The sequence below is a fragment of the Pseudonaja textilis genome, chromosome 1 (genome assembly GCF_049901715.1).
Source record: "Pseudonaja textilis isolate UNSWEBS1 chromosome 1, rPseTex1.2, whole genome shotgun sequence".
NCBI classification, from domain to species: domain Eukaryota; kingdom Metazoa; phylum Chordata; class Lepidosauria; order Squamata; family Elapidae; genus Pseudonaja; species Pseudonaja textilis.
Window position 1 is genome coordinate 272,771,995 of NC_141990.1, and position 12,884 is coordinate 272,784,878.

At 38.9% G+C, this 12,884-nt stretch overlaps 1 protein-coding gene across 3 annotated transcripts in view; it reads right to left on the reverse strand.

Annotated features, from left to right (window-relative positions):
* Positions 1-12,884, reverse strand: part of PAK6 (p21 (RAC1) activated kinase 6) — a 72,445-nt gene that overhangs the window by 9,808 nt on the left and 49,753 nt on the right. For all 3 annotated transcript variants that reach the window (XM_087921818.1, XM_026710303.2, XM_087921819.1), the window contains 5 exons: positions 9,491-9,979; positions 6,356-6,489; positions 5,524-5,650; positions 2,450-2,575; positions 1,803-1,937 (listed from right to left, as the gene is read on the reverse strand). In XM_087921818.1, coding sequence (XP_087777944.1) covers positions 1,803-1,937; positions 2,450-2,575; positions 5,524-5,650; positions 6,356-6,489; positions 9,491-9,979 — 1,011 coding nt within the window. The remainder of the gene's footprint in view (positions 1-1,802; positions 1,938-2,449; positions 2,576-5,523; positions 5,651-6,355; positions 6,490-9,490; positions 9,980-12,884) is intronic.

The following is a 12,884-nucleotide window of genomic DNA, read 5'->3' on the forward strand; positions in this document are numbered from 1 at the left end:
GGTGCCTCTACTGAATAAGTTGTAAAGACATTTTTAAACCATGTATTTATGAGCACTTGGATAGGAATGCAACACTTAACGAGAGCCAACATTTTTCACAAACAAATCATACCAGTTAAGCCTTATCTTGTATTTGACAGACTTACTAACTTAATTATCAGGGGAATAGACAAAGTAAACCAGTAAACCATTCATATATGGTTCTCATGAGATCTTCATTAATAAAATGGCAAAATGAAGGCTAGATGATACAGCTACTTGAAGGATTCATAGTAGGTTGAATGACTGAGAATATTTATTCATGTCCCCATACCAGTTTTGAGAATATTCTCAATTGGAATACCACAAGTACTCTCTTGGATTCTGAATAATGATTTAGATGAAAGTCATGATGTTGCACATACCCTTTAACTTAAGGTCTCTAGACAAAGGCTGAATAGCCATCTGTTCTCATTCTCAAGCACCTCCTACACCACTAGATCTGTAAAATCCAGGATTTGATTTAAAATTTATTTTTTAACAGGTTTCTTTGTTAGAAAAAAAATGTATCTTGCATTCACCACTAGATGCCAGCAACAGTCTGCAGGAGTTACGCTTAAGCAAAATTCTGCCATCTCTAGCATCTGAACAGACCTTAGATCTATGTGATTTTTCTTATATACAGAAGAGTGTTACCATATGGATGAGACAAAGCTGGGGAGAATTGCTAACTCTTTAGAAGACAGGCTCAAGATTCAGGATCTTGACATTGGACCCTATCAACAAGATGCAGTTTTGTGGTGAGAAAAGTAAAGCCCTGCATTTTGGTAGGAAAAAACAGATGCCCAGGTATAGGATAGGAAGTACTTGGCTCAATAGTAGCACCTATGAGAGAGATCTACCAGTTGGTATCCATATGGACCACTCCTTAAGCTGCCAAAAAGCCAATGCAGTCCTACGCTGTATCAAGAGGGATGATAACAAAATCACAGCAGGGGGTAATAGTGAGGCCACATTTGGAATGCGGTATCTAGTTCTGGTTACCACAATACAAAAATGAAGCTGAAGCCTTAGAAAAAGTGTAGAGAAGAACAACAAAAAAGGGGTCTGGAGATTAAATTGTATGATGAATGGCTAAGGGAACTAAGTATGTCTAACCTAACAAAGAGAAGGCTCAGGATAGTAATCTTCCAATACCTAAAGGAAAAGGAGGCTTATTCTCCATAGCATCTGAAGACAGGAGAAGAAGCAATTCCACAGAAGCTTGTCAGAGGGAGATCCAACCTGGAAATAAGGAGGAATTTCCAACAGTGAGAACAACTAATCAGTGGAACAGCTTGCCTCCTGAGTTGTGGGTACTCCATTGCTGGATGCTTGTAAGAGAAGATTGAACAACTATTTGTCCATGATGGCATTCCTGGCATGGACAGAGAGTTGTTCTAAAAAACCTCCAAGGTCCTTTCAGTCCTATGATTCTATGATTGCCAGACACAGTACTCTATTGCTTACTTCAGACACAGTACTCTATTGCTTAGAAAGCCTAAGAACGGAAATAGGAAGGCTGTATGATATGCTAGCTTTTGTGTTAACTACATGAATATTTGCTTCATTGCAAGTACATACAATTTAAAGAGTGTAGATTTATGGTCAAGTTTGGTTTCCCCAAGAATGCACATTTGTAAAATAGCAATAGGTAAGAACAGCAAGAGGAATTCCTTGCAAACATTGTTCATGCTATTTCTAAATATTTTTGTGTATAATATTTAGAAGTATATTCAGCTGCTACATCATAGAGAGTTGGAAATTTTTATAAATATATTCACCTTATGAGAGTTTTTCAATTTGGGAGGAGGGCTGTCACGGAGCCGCTTCATTGCTTGGACTGGAGAATCACTGAAATAGGGAGGTTCTCCATCAATCATTTCAATTACCATGATTCCCAAAGACCAGATGTCTACCTGCCAAAACAAAAGACTGTGTGAGGGGATGATGTGCAGAAAGATGCTCTACTTCCTTCAGAGTTAAGAGACTTTCCCAGCTGAGATACCAAAGAACCTGAAAGATTATAAAGTAAACTTTTTTAGCATTGCATCAAGAGGGCATTTTTATCTTCCTTTCACTATTGTGCCATTGCTTCTGTTATTTATTTTTACGCTCACTGTAACAAATTCGGCAAAAAATCATGAATGTAACATTTTTATTATAACAGTCTTATAGTGATGCCAACTGTGTACTGATGTATAGCTGTAAGTTGCTGAAATAGATGAGAAAGCCAGATCAGCCAACTTTTTGCATTCTATTTGAACATGGTTTCCAGCATACAGAATTACATGCATCAGAAATAATAATACAGAGGGCAAGAGGAGACATTGAGTCATACTTTGTCATAATCTTAAAGGGTAGGTGCTGAAAGGGAGCTAGTAAAATATTTCAAACTGCCACCTCTTTCAGGTTGTGGAGCTATAATTACCTCAGTGGTATATGGAGACCTTGAAATAACTTCTGGAGCCATCCAATATGGTGTTCCTACTAAGGATTTCCGTTTTGGTACATCCTTGCTGATTTGTGCACAAAAGCCAAAATCAGAGAGTTTCACCTACACAAAAGAAAGCAAAGTAACATCAATATTGAAAAGTAGGGGGAGGAAATAGGCAAGTAAAGAGATTGTAGGAGAAGACAGACAAAAGCTGTAATATAGAGATAAGCAGCCAGACCCATACAATCCAATATTGTACACTGCTCAAAAAAATAAAGGGAACACTTAAACAACACAATGTAACTCCAAGTCATCACACTTCTGTGAAATCAAACTGTCCACTTAGGTAGCAACACTGATTCACAATCAATTTCACCTGCTGTTGTGCAAATGGAACAGACAACAGGTGGAAAGCATAGGCAGTTAGCAAGACAACCCCCAATAAAGGAGTGGTTCTGCAGGTGGTGACCACAGACCACTTCTCAGTTCCTATGCTTTCTGGCTGATGGTTTGGTCACTTTTGAATGCTGGCGGTGCTTTCACTCTAGTGGTAGCATGAGACGGAGTCTACAACCCACACAAATGACTCAGGTAGTGCAGCTCATCCAGGATGGCACATCAATGCGAGCTGTGGCAAGAAGATTTGCTGTGTCTGTCAGCATAGTGTCCAGAGCATGGAGGCGCTACCAGGAGACAGACCAGTACATCAGGAGAGGTGGAGGAGGCCGGAGGGCAACAACCCAGCATCAGGACCGCTACCTCTGCCTTTGTGCAAGGAGGGACAGGAGGAGCACTGCCAGAGCCCTGCAAAATGACCTCCAGCGGGCCACAAATGTGCATGTGGCTGCTCAAATGGTCAGAAACAGACTCCATGAGGGTGGTATGAGGGCCCAAAATCCACAGGTGGGGGTTGTGCAACACCATGCAGGATGTTTGGCATTTGCCAGAGAACACCAAGATTGGCAAATTCGCCACTGGCGCCCTATGCTCTTCACAGATGAAAGCAGGTTCACACTGAGCACATGTGACAGACGTGACAGGATCTGGAGATGCTGTGGAGAATGTTCTGCTGCCTGCAACATCCTCTAGCATGACTGGTTTGGCAGTGGATCAGTAATGGTGTGGGGTGGCATTTCTTTAGGGGGTGCACAGCCCTCCATGTGCTCTCCAGAGGTAGCCTGACTGCCCTTAGGTACCGAGATGAGATCCTCAGACCCCTTGTGAGACCATATGCTGGTGTGGTTGGCCCTGGGTTCCTCCTAATGCACGACAATGCTAGACCTCATGTGGCTGGAGGGTGTCAGCAGTTCCTGCAAGACAAAGGCATTTACGCTATGGACTGGCCCACTTGTTCCCCAGACTTGAATCCAATTGAGCACATCTGGGACATCATGTCTCGCTCCATCCACCAACGCCACGTTGCACTAGACTGTCCAGGAGTTGGGGGATGCTTTAGTCCAGGTGTGGGAGGAGATCCCTCAGGAGACCATCCACCACCTCATCAGGAGCATGCCCAGGTGTTGTAGGGAGGTCATACAGGCACATGGAGGCCACACACACTACTGAGCCTCATTTTGACTTGTTTTAAGGACATTACATCAAAGTTGGATCAGCCTGTAGTGTTTTTTTTCCACTTTAATTTTGAGTGTAACTCCAAATCCAGACCTCCATGGGTTGCTAAATTTGATTTCCATTGATAATTTTTGTTTGATTTTGTTGTCAGCACTTTCAACTATGTAATGAACAAAGTATTTAATAAGAATATTTCATTCATTCAGATCTAGGATGTCTTATTTTTGTGTTCCCTTTATATTTTTGAGCAGTGTATATTTTTAATGCTTTTGAAACCTGTCTAGCAAAAATTTTCTCTCTTAAATATAATAGTAGAGGCTTTTCTTCCCTCAAAGTAAATGTATTAATTCATTTAAAAATCACTTCAACTACATATATAATCACAAATCTAGGCCCAGAGTTAAAACAAAACACACAAGCACAATTAAAAAAGAAAAACAAATTAAAGATAATATAAACTAACTTAAGTCAAAAGAACCCACCCGCTATTCTCGGACAGCTGTCCAGAAAGATGTTATAGTTACATCACCTGGTTTCTAGGAAGAAGATATCCCTTAGAGAAGTGGCAATCACCAAGCAGTATTTCTTCTGGATCCCTGCCCCCTATACCTCCCCAAGTGAGGGCCCACTCTTAGTATGAGAAGCATATTATGTAGGTTAATTCCATTTATAAGAGATGAAACTGAAGATACTGATAAATGAGTCATACAGGGTTTACAGGTTAAGTCAGAATTTTGAAATGAATCTTCCCCCAACAGTTTGATGCAAATGTTTAAAAATATCACAGAGAAGCCGTCTGGTACTCCACAAAGAGACACTTGTTAAACTGATGTCTTCTGCCCCTACAACATACTGGAACCATTTGCTTTGAAAGTAATGGAACCACTGCTGCATAGTGTCTCCAGCTCCTCACTGATAGTCCAAAAGAATGTGGGCCCAGAAAATCAGCTTCTTCTAGGGGATCTCTGTAACTGAAGCTCCACCACGATCTCAAAAACATTCTCCAAAAGAGAAAGCTGAAGACAGAGTAATAGTTGTGTAATATAGGTGATTTTTAAGATGGCTTCTACCTCCCCCTCTCCTCAAGAGGCACTGATCACCTCCTAGATCCAACCAACCATCGCCTCCATGCCCACACAGGTTCTTAAAGGAGCCTAGTAAGGAGCCTGGTTATACGATAAGATGTATCCCTGGCAAGTCAACAGGTCCAGCTGGAACAAAAAATGCAGAGGGGGCCATGCCTGAGAATTCCAATTGAATTCTCTGAATCGAAAGAATTGGCAGATTATTTATATTTTAAAAGCAATTCACACAATTGCTGTGTATATGGTCCCTTGCCTAATTTGCTTATGTTAAAGTATAGATGCTGGGGACTGAACCTTGAACTTCCTACTTACCAAAGCACATATTGCTCCTGAGTTATGGCAAAGAGAGAAGCCAAGGGGAAAAAAAATGCAGGAAATAAAAAAAGATGAAAGAAACAAATTAAGAATTACCCTTCCATCAAGAGTCAAGAGAATGGAGTCACTCTTAATGTCTCTGTGAATCACACCTTGGGAATGCAGGTAGGCGAGTGCCTGCAAGACTGACTCACATACTGTAGCAATTTGCTCTTCATTCAGTCTGAAATACAGCAGCCAAAATTGTATGTGGGAGGAACTTAATTTCATACAGCAACAATTAATTAAATGTTCATTTATAGCATGCATGATGTTTATGACACTTCCTGCTCCATTAAGAGTAAGAATTATGAACAACCATTCTTAAAAAGTACAGAAAGTCAAGACATTCAGAATAAGTGATTTGGAATTCCAAAATCAAGTTTTACACACATACAAGACAATACTCAGATGACAAAACAATATTTATCATCCTCCTTCCCAGCTCTAGTGGAAAATTGCTAAATTTGAATATGTGAAAATAGTTCTCAGGACACCCCCAGGAGCTAATTATTTCTCATGACTAGGCATTATTGGTATTCTTATTCTCCAAGAATTAAAGTAATAGGAATCATCGGTATGTCAACAAATGTGATACTTTAACTATTTGAAGCAGTGCTCCCTTTCTTTTGTCTCCTCAACATCTCCTATCACAGTTTTCCTGGATATTCCTTATGATTGAAATTACATTCTTTGGCTGTTCTATAATATGGTGCAGCAAATTGTGCTGCATGCAAAGCCTGGAACTATGTGCAATTTATAAGCCACAGATTCTCTACACAGAATTTCAATGGTCTGTGACAGAGGCAGAGATTTTTAAATAGCTCACCCCAAGATGGGTGCTTTGAATTAGAAGAGAGGAATCAATATATTCCTGCTTTTTTCTTACCTGATTTGAGAGAGAATGTCTGTAAGAGCTCCTCCTTGGAGAAATTCCATCAGCACCCAAAGTTCATCACCTACAAGATAGCTTTTATACATCTCCACCACATTGTCATGCTGATAGTCCCTCATTATCACAACCTTAAGAAAGATGGCAAAAGAGAAAACACTGATAATTCAAAAAGTTATTCCACATTGCAATATTTTTCTTTTCCTGGAAACTTTGAGCAGTTTGGACCTGAAGGGCAACACTGAAGGTTGGAATAAAGACTATTATATCCTTGACTAAATGATAATGATTTTCAAGCACTTCCACACTACAGTATCATCATTTTCATTCCTGAAACTCTCACAGATTTTTCTGCTTCTGCTTCTGTCAATTCATAATGCTGAGATCAAGGAATGAAAATCACTGTTCTGCCCAGATTCTACAAAACTTACTAAAATAAAAGTAAAACAGAAAACAATAATAATAAGTCTTTATTGATTAGCCCTTGGGCCATATCAAAGTGCAAAGTTCCAGCAACAATTTGTTACTAAAATTTAATAAAAGCAATTCAAAGTGAAATTTGATAAAATACAATTTAAAATGGAATCTAGACAAAATACGATTTAAGATGAAATAGTAATAAAATACAATCCAAAATAAAATTGTAATAATGTACAATAATTTAAGATATAGATAAAATATAATAACATTATATTTCGGAGTCGCCCTTGCAGTCTACCCCAATCCATCCCACATATACAGATCTCAACCAAGTCATTTTGTTTAAATACTGTGCTACTTTAAATGTTATTTTCAAGTTCTGGCCAAACATAAGGTAAGTTATTTTGATATGGGTATCCCAATGGGTCATTCGTCTGATATATAGACCAAGATACCTGTCTCTCATCCTCTTATACAGGCAACAATCAAATAGGATGTGAGCCAGGTCCTCTACCTCTGCCGCACCGCAACTGCAGACGCTCATTGTACGGTATTGCATGAAATCTCCCATATCTAACCGTTGTATCAAGCTGTTCAAATCTCACTCTCGTGAATAACTCCCTAAGATGTTTTGGGAGTTGTGACTTCAAGTAGCAGTGGTTGTATTTAATGGTTGTATTTACTCAACCATTTCAAGTTACCTACCTTACTAAGGATAGCTATATCAGTTTGTGCATCTATATCCTTAATTCTTTGGGCAACTCTTTTTTTATATTGTTCTCCTGTTACACAAGAGATAGGAAGACCACAGCTTCTTACAATGTTCGTTAGTTTAATGATCCAGGAGGTTTGTGATTGTAGTTTTATTTGCTCTAGTAGGCATAATTTGGGTAGTCTATCAGTCTCCATTTCATTAACTTTGCATCAGTAGTTATAAGCTCTAATTTTAGATAATGCCTGAATTGTATAAATTCCCAATTCAGCTCTAACTGCTGCAGCAGATGTTCTTGGGTCTACACCCAAAATACATCTCAAATGCTGGGACTGTGTTTGTTCTAGGACTGTGGTTGAGTAAAGACCCTAAATTTCTGCTCCATTCAAGAGCACTGTGGCAACCTTAGCCTATAAACCTTGATTAATGGGACTAGGGACCCTGGATAACTATGATTTTTTTAGTTTGAGCAATAACTTCAAACGGGCTTTTGCTCTAAATGTACTCGGTTGATGATGGCAGGCCCAAGATCCAGTCTTGGAAAAAGTTATGCCCAAATATACAAAGGCATTAACCTGTTCAATTGCCACCTATGTCTCTGATGGTTTCTTCCAAACACCATTATTTTTGATTTAGATTTACTAATGATTAGAGAGCTATCCTGGCAATAAGAGCTAAATCTTCTTAATAGCCTACGTAATCCTACTTGTGTGTATGTGTGTGTATAAAATCATATCATCAGCATAAAGCAAGCTGTTACAGTAAGTATTTAAGATCATCAGCACGTGTACCATGGTATCCTTCATTAACCCTGGCAAGTCATTGATGTATAAATTAAATAATCATGGGGGCAGGATACACCTTGTCTTATCCCTTTATTTGTGCAAATCCTGTTAGTCAGGGCCCCGTTAACCCCATATCGCACCCTCAAACAGGTACTTGTGTAAAGGACTTTAATCGAAGCCAGGAGTCTGGGTTCTATTTTAAAAGATGTCAGTTTACTCCATAGTACGTCTCTATTTACCATATCAAATGCTGCTGTAAGGTTTATGAAAGCAGCAAACAGGGGTCTTCTCTTACAGGCATATTTGGCAATTAGATGATTCAAGACAAAGCAGTTATCAATAGTAGATCTGCCTTGTCTAAAACCTGCTTGTTCTTCTGTGAGGATGTTGTTTTCCTTTACCCAGATTTCAATTCTGTTCAAATGGTACCTAGCATATATTTTTGCTACAATGTCAGTCAGGCTGATGGGCCTATAATTAATAGGATCCTTTTTATTTCCTTTTTTATATATGGGGACAACTATTGCCATCTTCCACCCATCCGGTATATGGCAGGTTATTATTTATGTGTGTAAAAAGGCCTGCTAATACAGGGCCTCACCAGTTGGTAGAAAATCCTCTCCTGAAGCTTTATTGCTCTTTAAACTTTTAATGATGGACTGTATCTCCTTTTCTGAGACTGGTGACCAAGCGGGTGGGGCGTAAAACAGAAAACAAAACCCAACACCGTAGTCCTTTCAGAGGAAAGCTGACAAAATGTTTGTCAATTTCACACTTGCTTTTTACTGTTTAGGTTCTGGAGGCCAGATTGCCAGCATTTTCCTGAAGCTCAGGAATTTGGGGGAAGAGGGGAGAAAGAGGACTTTTAAATAAGGAAGTAGAAGTACATCGTTTTTAAAAAGTAAAACACTTCCCTCCAGCTTTGCTACAATCTCAACTGCATCACAGTTGATCTGGAAATAGATCGACTCAGTGCTCCAGCACCTCTAATAGAGTGGGAACGCAGAAGTTCAAACTGCTTTTAAACCAGCACAGAATCCCTGATGAAAGTGAGTTATGAAATGATATGAATATATGGCACCAAAAGCAATCTCTAAAAGCCAAATGAATAATCTTTCTTCTGCCTCTTTTGTAGACGCAGTACTACATCTCACTGACATTACTGTCTACTTTTGTGCAAATAAGGTTACATTTAATATCTATTAATTTGGTTACCTCATTAAAAAGGAGTTCTCGCCGCTGCTGCTTTCGTAAATCCATCATCTTCACTGCTATCTGCCTTCCAGAATGCTTCTCACGAGCAATACAGACAATACCCGTAGATCCTTCACCGATCTTGACGTAGCTTTCTAGCATTGTCCTAGGATCTCCTTGGTCCACCACCATCCTCAATGCAGCTTTGAACTGCTCATGAGTTACCACTGCTGGATCCTCACTGTTTGGCTGTGTTTTCGCATCCAGGGGAAGGTGAAGGTTGCTGGAGCTGGTTTGGGTGTGTCTGTTCCGTGGGGACCCTGCTGGCGATGGCCTACCTTGAGGCAAGCCAATTCTATGTTCAATGGTTGGGGACTTGTGAGGGGAATCACCAGCTTCTGAAATCCTAGCATAATCAGGCACAGGCTGGTCAGAGGGAAGAGACTGGGATTTGGCTGCAGGACTGTGTGGTGAACTCCAGTGCTGGGGTGCCCTGAAGAAGGGGTTTGGCTTGTAAAGAATAGAAGAAAATGTATCATTAGCAGAACTGTCAATTCAGACAAATACATTAAATGTATTTGAATCAGTGCTGATGCAATCTACATAAATGGAATTATTGAAACAACTGTTTGAATGGAGATTAGAATATTCTTTGTATTTCAAAATAGCACACATATAGATTGTAGAGAATGCCATCTTGGGGGGGAAACTGCCCAATACAAACACACACACTATAATGAGCCAATTCAATATCTAAGTCCAAATTAAAGCATACTTGATACATGATTGTCTAGTCTTCAGTTGAAACCATTCAGCAGAGGGAAGCCACAATCTCTCAGAGTAACTGATTCCATTCTTTAACTATTTCCGTGAGGAAATTTCTTCTAACATTCAACAAGAATTTGCCCGTATTCCCTGTTGCCCTCTCAAATGGTGATGAGTTTCTTGAGCAATTTCTATTCTTCTATGGAAAGTCTATGCCACCACAATTTTCTTGGCTTGTATATATGCATATGTATGACAGGTATTGTACAATCACCACCTTGTGCAATTTCATATTTATGGAGATAGAGCAGGGATGAGAAATAAAAATCTTATTATTTTTAAAGTCATATAAAGTTAGGTAAAGAACCTATCACATGCAGTCAACAAGCAAAGTGTTTATTATCTTTAGCTGAGTTTCAAAGACGTAAGTATCTTGTGTGGCATCACAATCCCCCTCCCAACTGTTTTAATGGTACTAGAAGTTCAGTAGAGAAAAACATTTGTACTATTGTATATTCTCAAAAAAATATGTCACCTGAATAAGCTACTTTTCTTTCTTGTTATAACACCTTTAATACATTACAAGACCAATAGTTTAACTTGGTCATTGTCCAGGTGTTATTTCAAAATATATATACCACAAAGTTATACAATTAGATTTCATGCCGCAGAACCTTTTACATATCTATTCAATATTCAATCATGTATCTTATTCGCAAAAAAAACCATTCTAATTATAAATTTTAAAAGCTGAAAAAGAGATTAAAACAAAAATGTATTTTAACAATGGGACTCTAATAAAAATATGTGATAAATCTTCTATATTGCCAAGATTTTATATGCACAACTTTTAAATAAGCAAATTTAGAATATATATTATATATTATGTTTAACAACATTATTATAGAGAAAGGGGATCTGCTATAGATAATTATGTGAAATAATGTTGTTTAAAATTAATTCTCCATTTTTTTTATTATTACTCTCTCTTTACAATCTCTACCAGTTCAATCAGGCAACCGTTTAAAATGTATTTTTTAATATGTTCTCAGCAAGTTTGGCCCTCAATTTGCAGCTTTTAAGTTTCTTTATCCCTTTAGGCTTTCTTATATTTCTAGAACTTCAAGGCCTGCTAAAGTATCCCTTTTGTACATGGATGATGCCAGCTGAGCTAAGCTGTAACGGTTGGAATTTCATATGAAATTTTTATCAGATCAATATAAAGGTGATCTGTAGCAGAAGGAAGTAGTGTTATGTTCTTCTAGAAGACTCAATCAATAGGTTCTATTCTGAACACCCAATTTTTCAGCTACTGCATATATTCCATATTATTATTGTTGAAGGGACTTTCTTTTTCTCTGCTTTTATTCCCTGTTGTTCGCCCACTCTGTAAAATAGAATATAAATACATTTTGGTCCATTTATTTTATATGCAGGTATGCAGGTAGTCCTTGATTTATGACCATAATTGAGCCCAAAATTTCTGTTGCTAAGCAAGGCATTTGTTAAATGAGTTGTGCCCTTCTTTACAGCCTCTTTTGTAACAGCTGTTAAGCAAATCACTGCAGTTGTTATGTGAATCATGTGGTTGTTTAGTGAATCTGGCTTTCCCATTGACTTTTTTGGGACAGTAACCAATGGTGATCACATGACCCTGGGACAGTGGCAGCTGCCAATCTCCTGAAACATGTGACCATGCGGATGCTGCAAGTTGTAAGTGTAAAAAATTGTTCTAAGTCACCTTTTTCAGGGCTGTTGTAACTTCAAACAGTCACTAAACAGAATGTTGTAAGTCAAGGACTACCTGTATAACTACCTCTTTCAATCAAAAAGTAATAAAATAATATCATAGCAAAGCTAACACCCCCTAAAACAATCCCCAACTGCACCATACATTTCAGACTCTGCTAACAACCTGAGGACAAAGACAGGTGTTCAGGATCTTATGGAACGCTAGGAGAGTTGTGGCCACCCAAATCTCAGGGAAGATTCTGTTCAATAGGGCAGGTGCCATGACATAGAAGGCATATTTCCTAGGTCCCATTCAATGGCGCTGTTTCAAAGGACTCAGACTGTGCCTACCTTGACAAATCTTGTGGGATGAGCAAATACAAAATTGGGAATTAGTGGTTCTGAAAAGAAAATGGCTCCATTCTATATAGAGCTTTATAGTTGACTAATACCATGTTAAATTGCACTCAGAAACCTGTTGGGAGCCAGTGGAACTTTCAATGCCCATGTCTTACATGGATATACCATTGCATTTTGGACTAACTGCTGCTTCCAAAATACTCTTCAAGGACAGCCAGATGTAAAGCACTTTGAAGTAACTTAGGTGTGAGTGACTAAAAACTAATCATTTTCTAGGAAGAGGCATAATTAGTGCAAAAGATGAGGTTGTGCACAGGCGTACCTGCCCACAACTGTTGTGTGTGCACAAGGTGCACCTGACCACAACTGGTCCCTGCTCATCAACTGGGAGCCAGAATCTAGAGGTACTTGTGTGCCAACTCTTTGGGGGTGGGGGGGTGGAGTTTTACTCTGTCCAGAATAAAAGAGGGAAAATCCCCTGGGTCCTAAAGCCCAAATTCATTAAGTCTTATGTTGAATAAAAGCCAGTTCCTTCTCATCCAAACTCCCACAGCTTCCA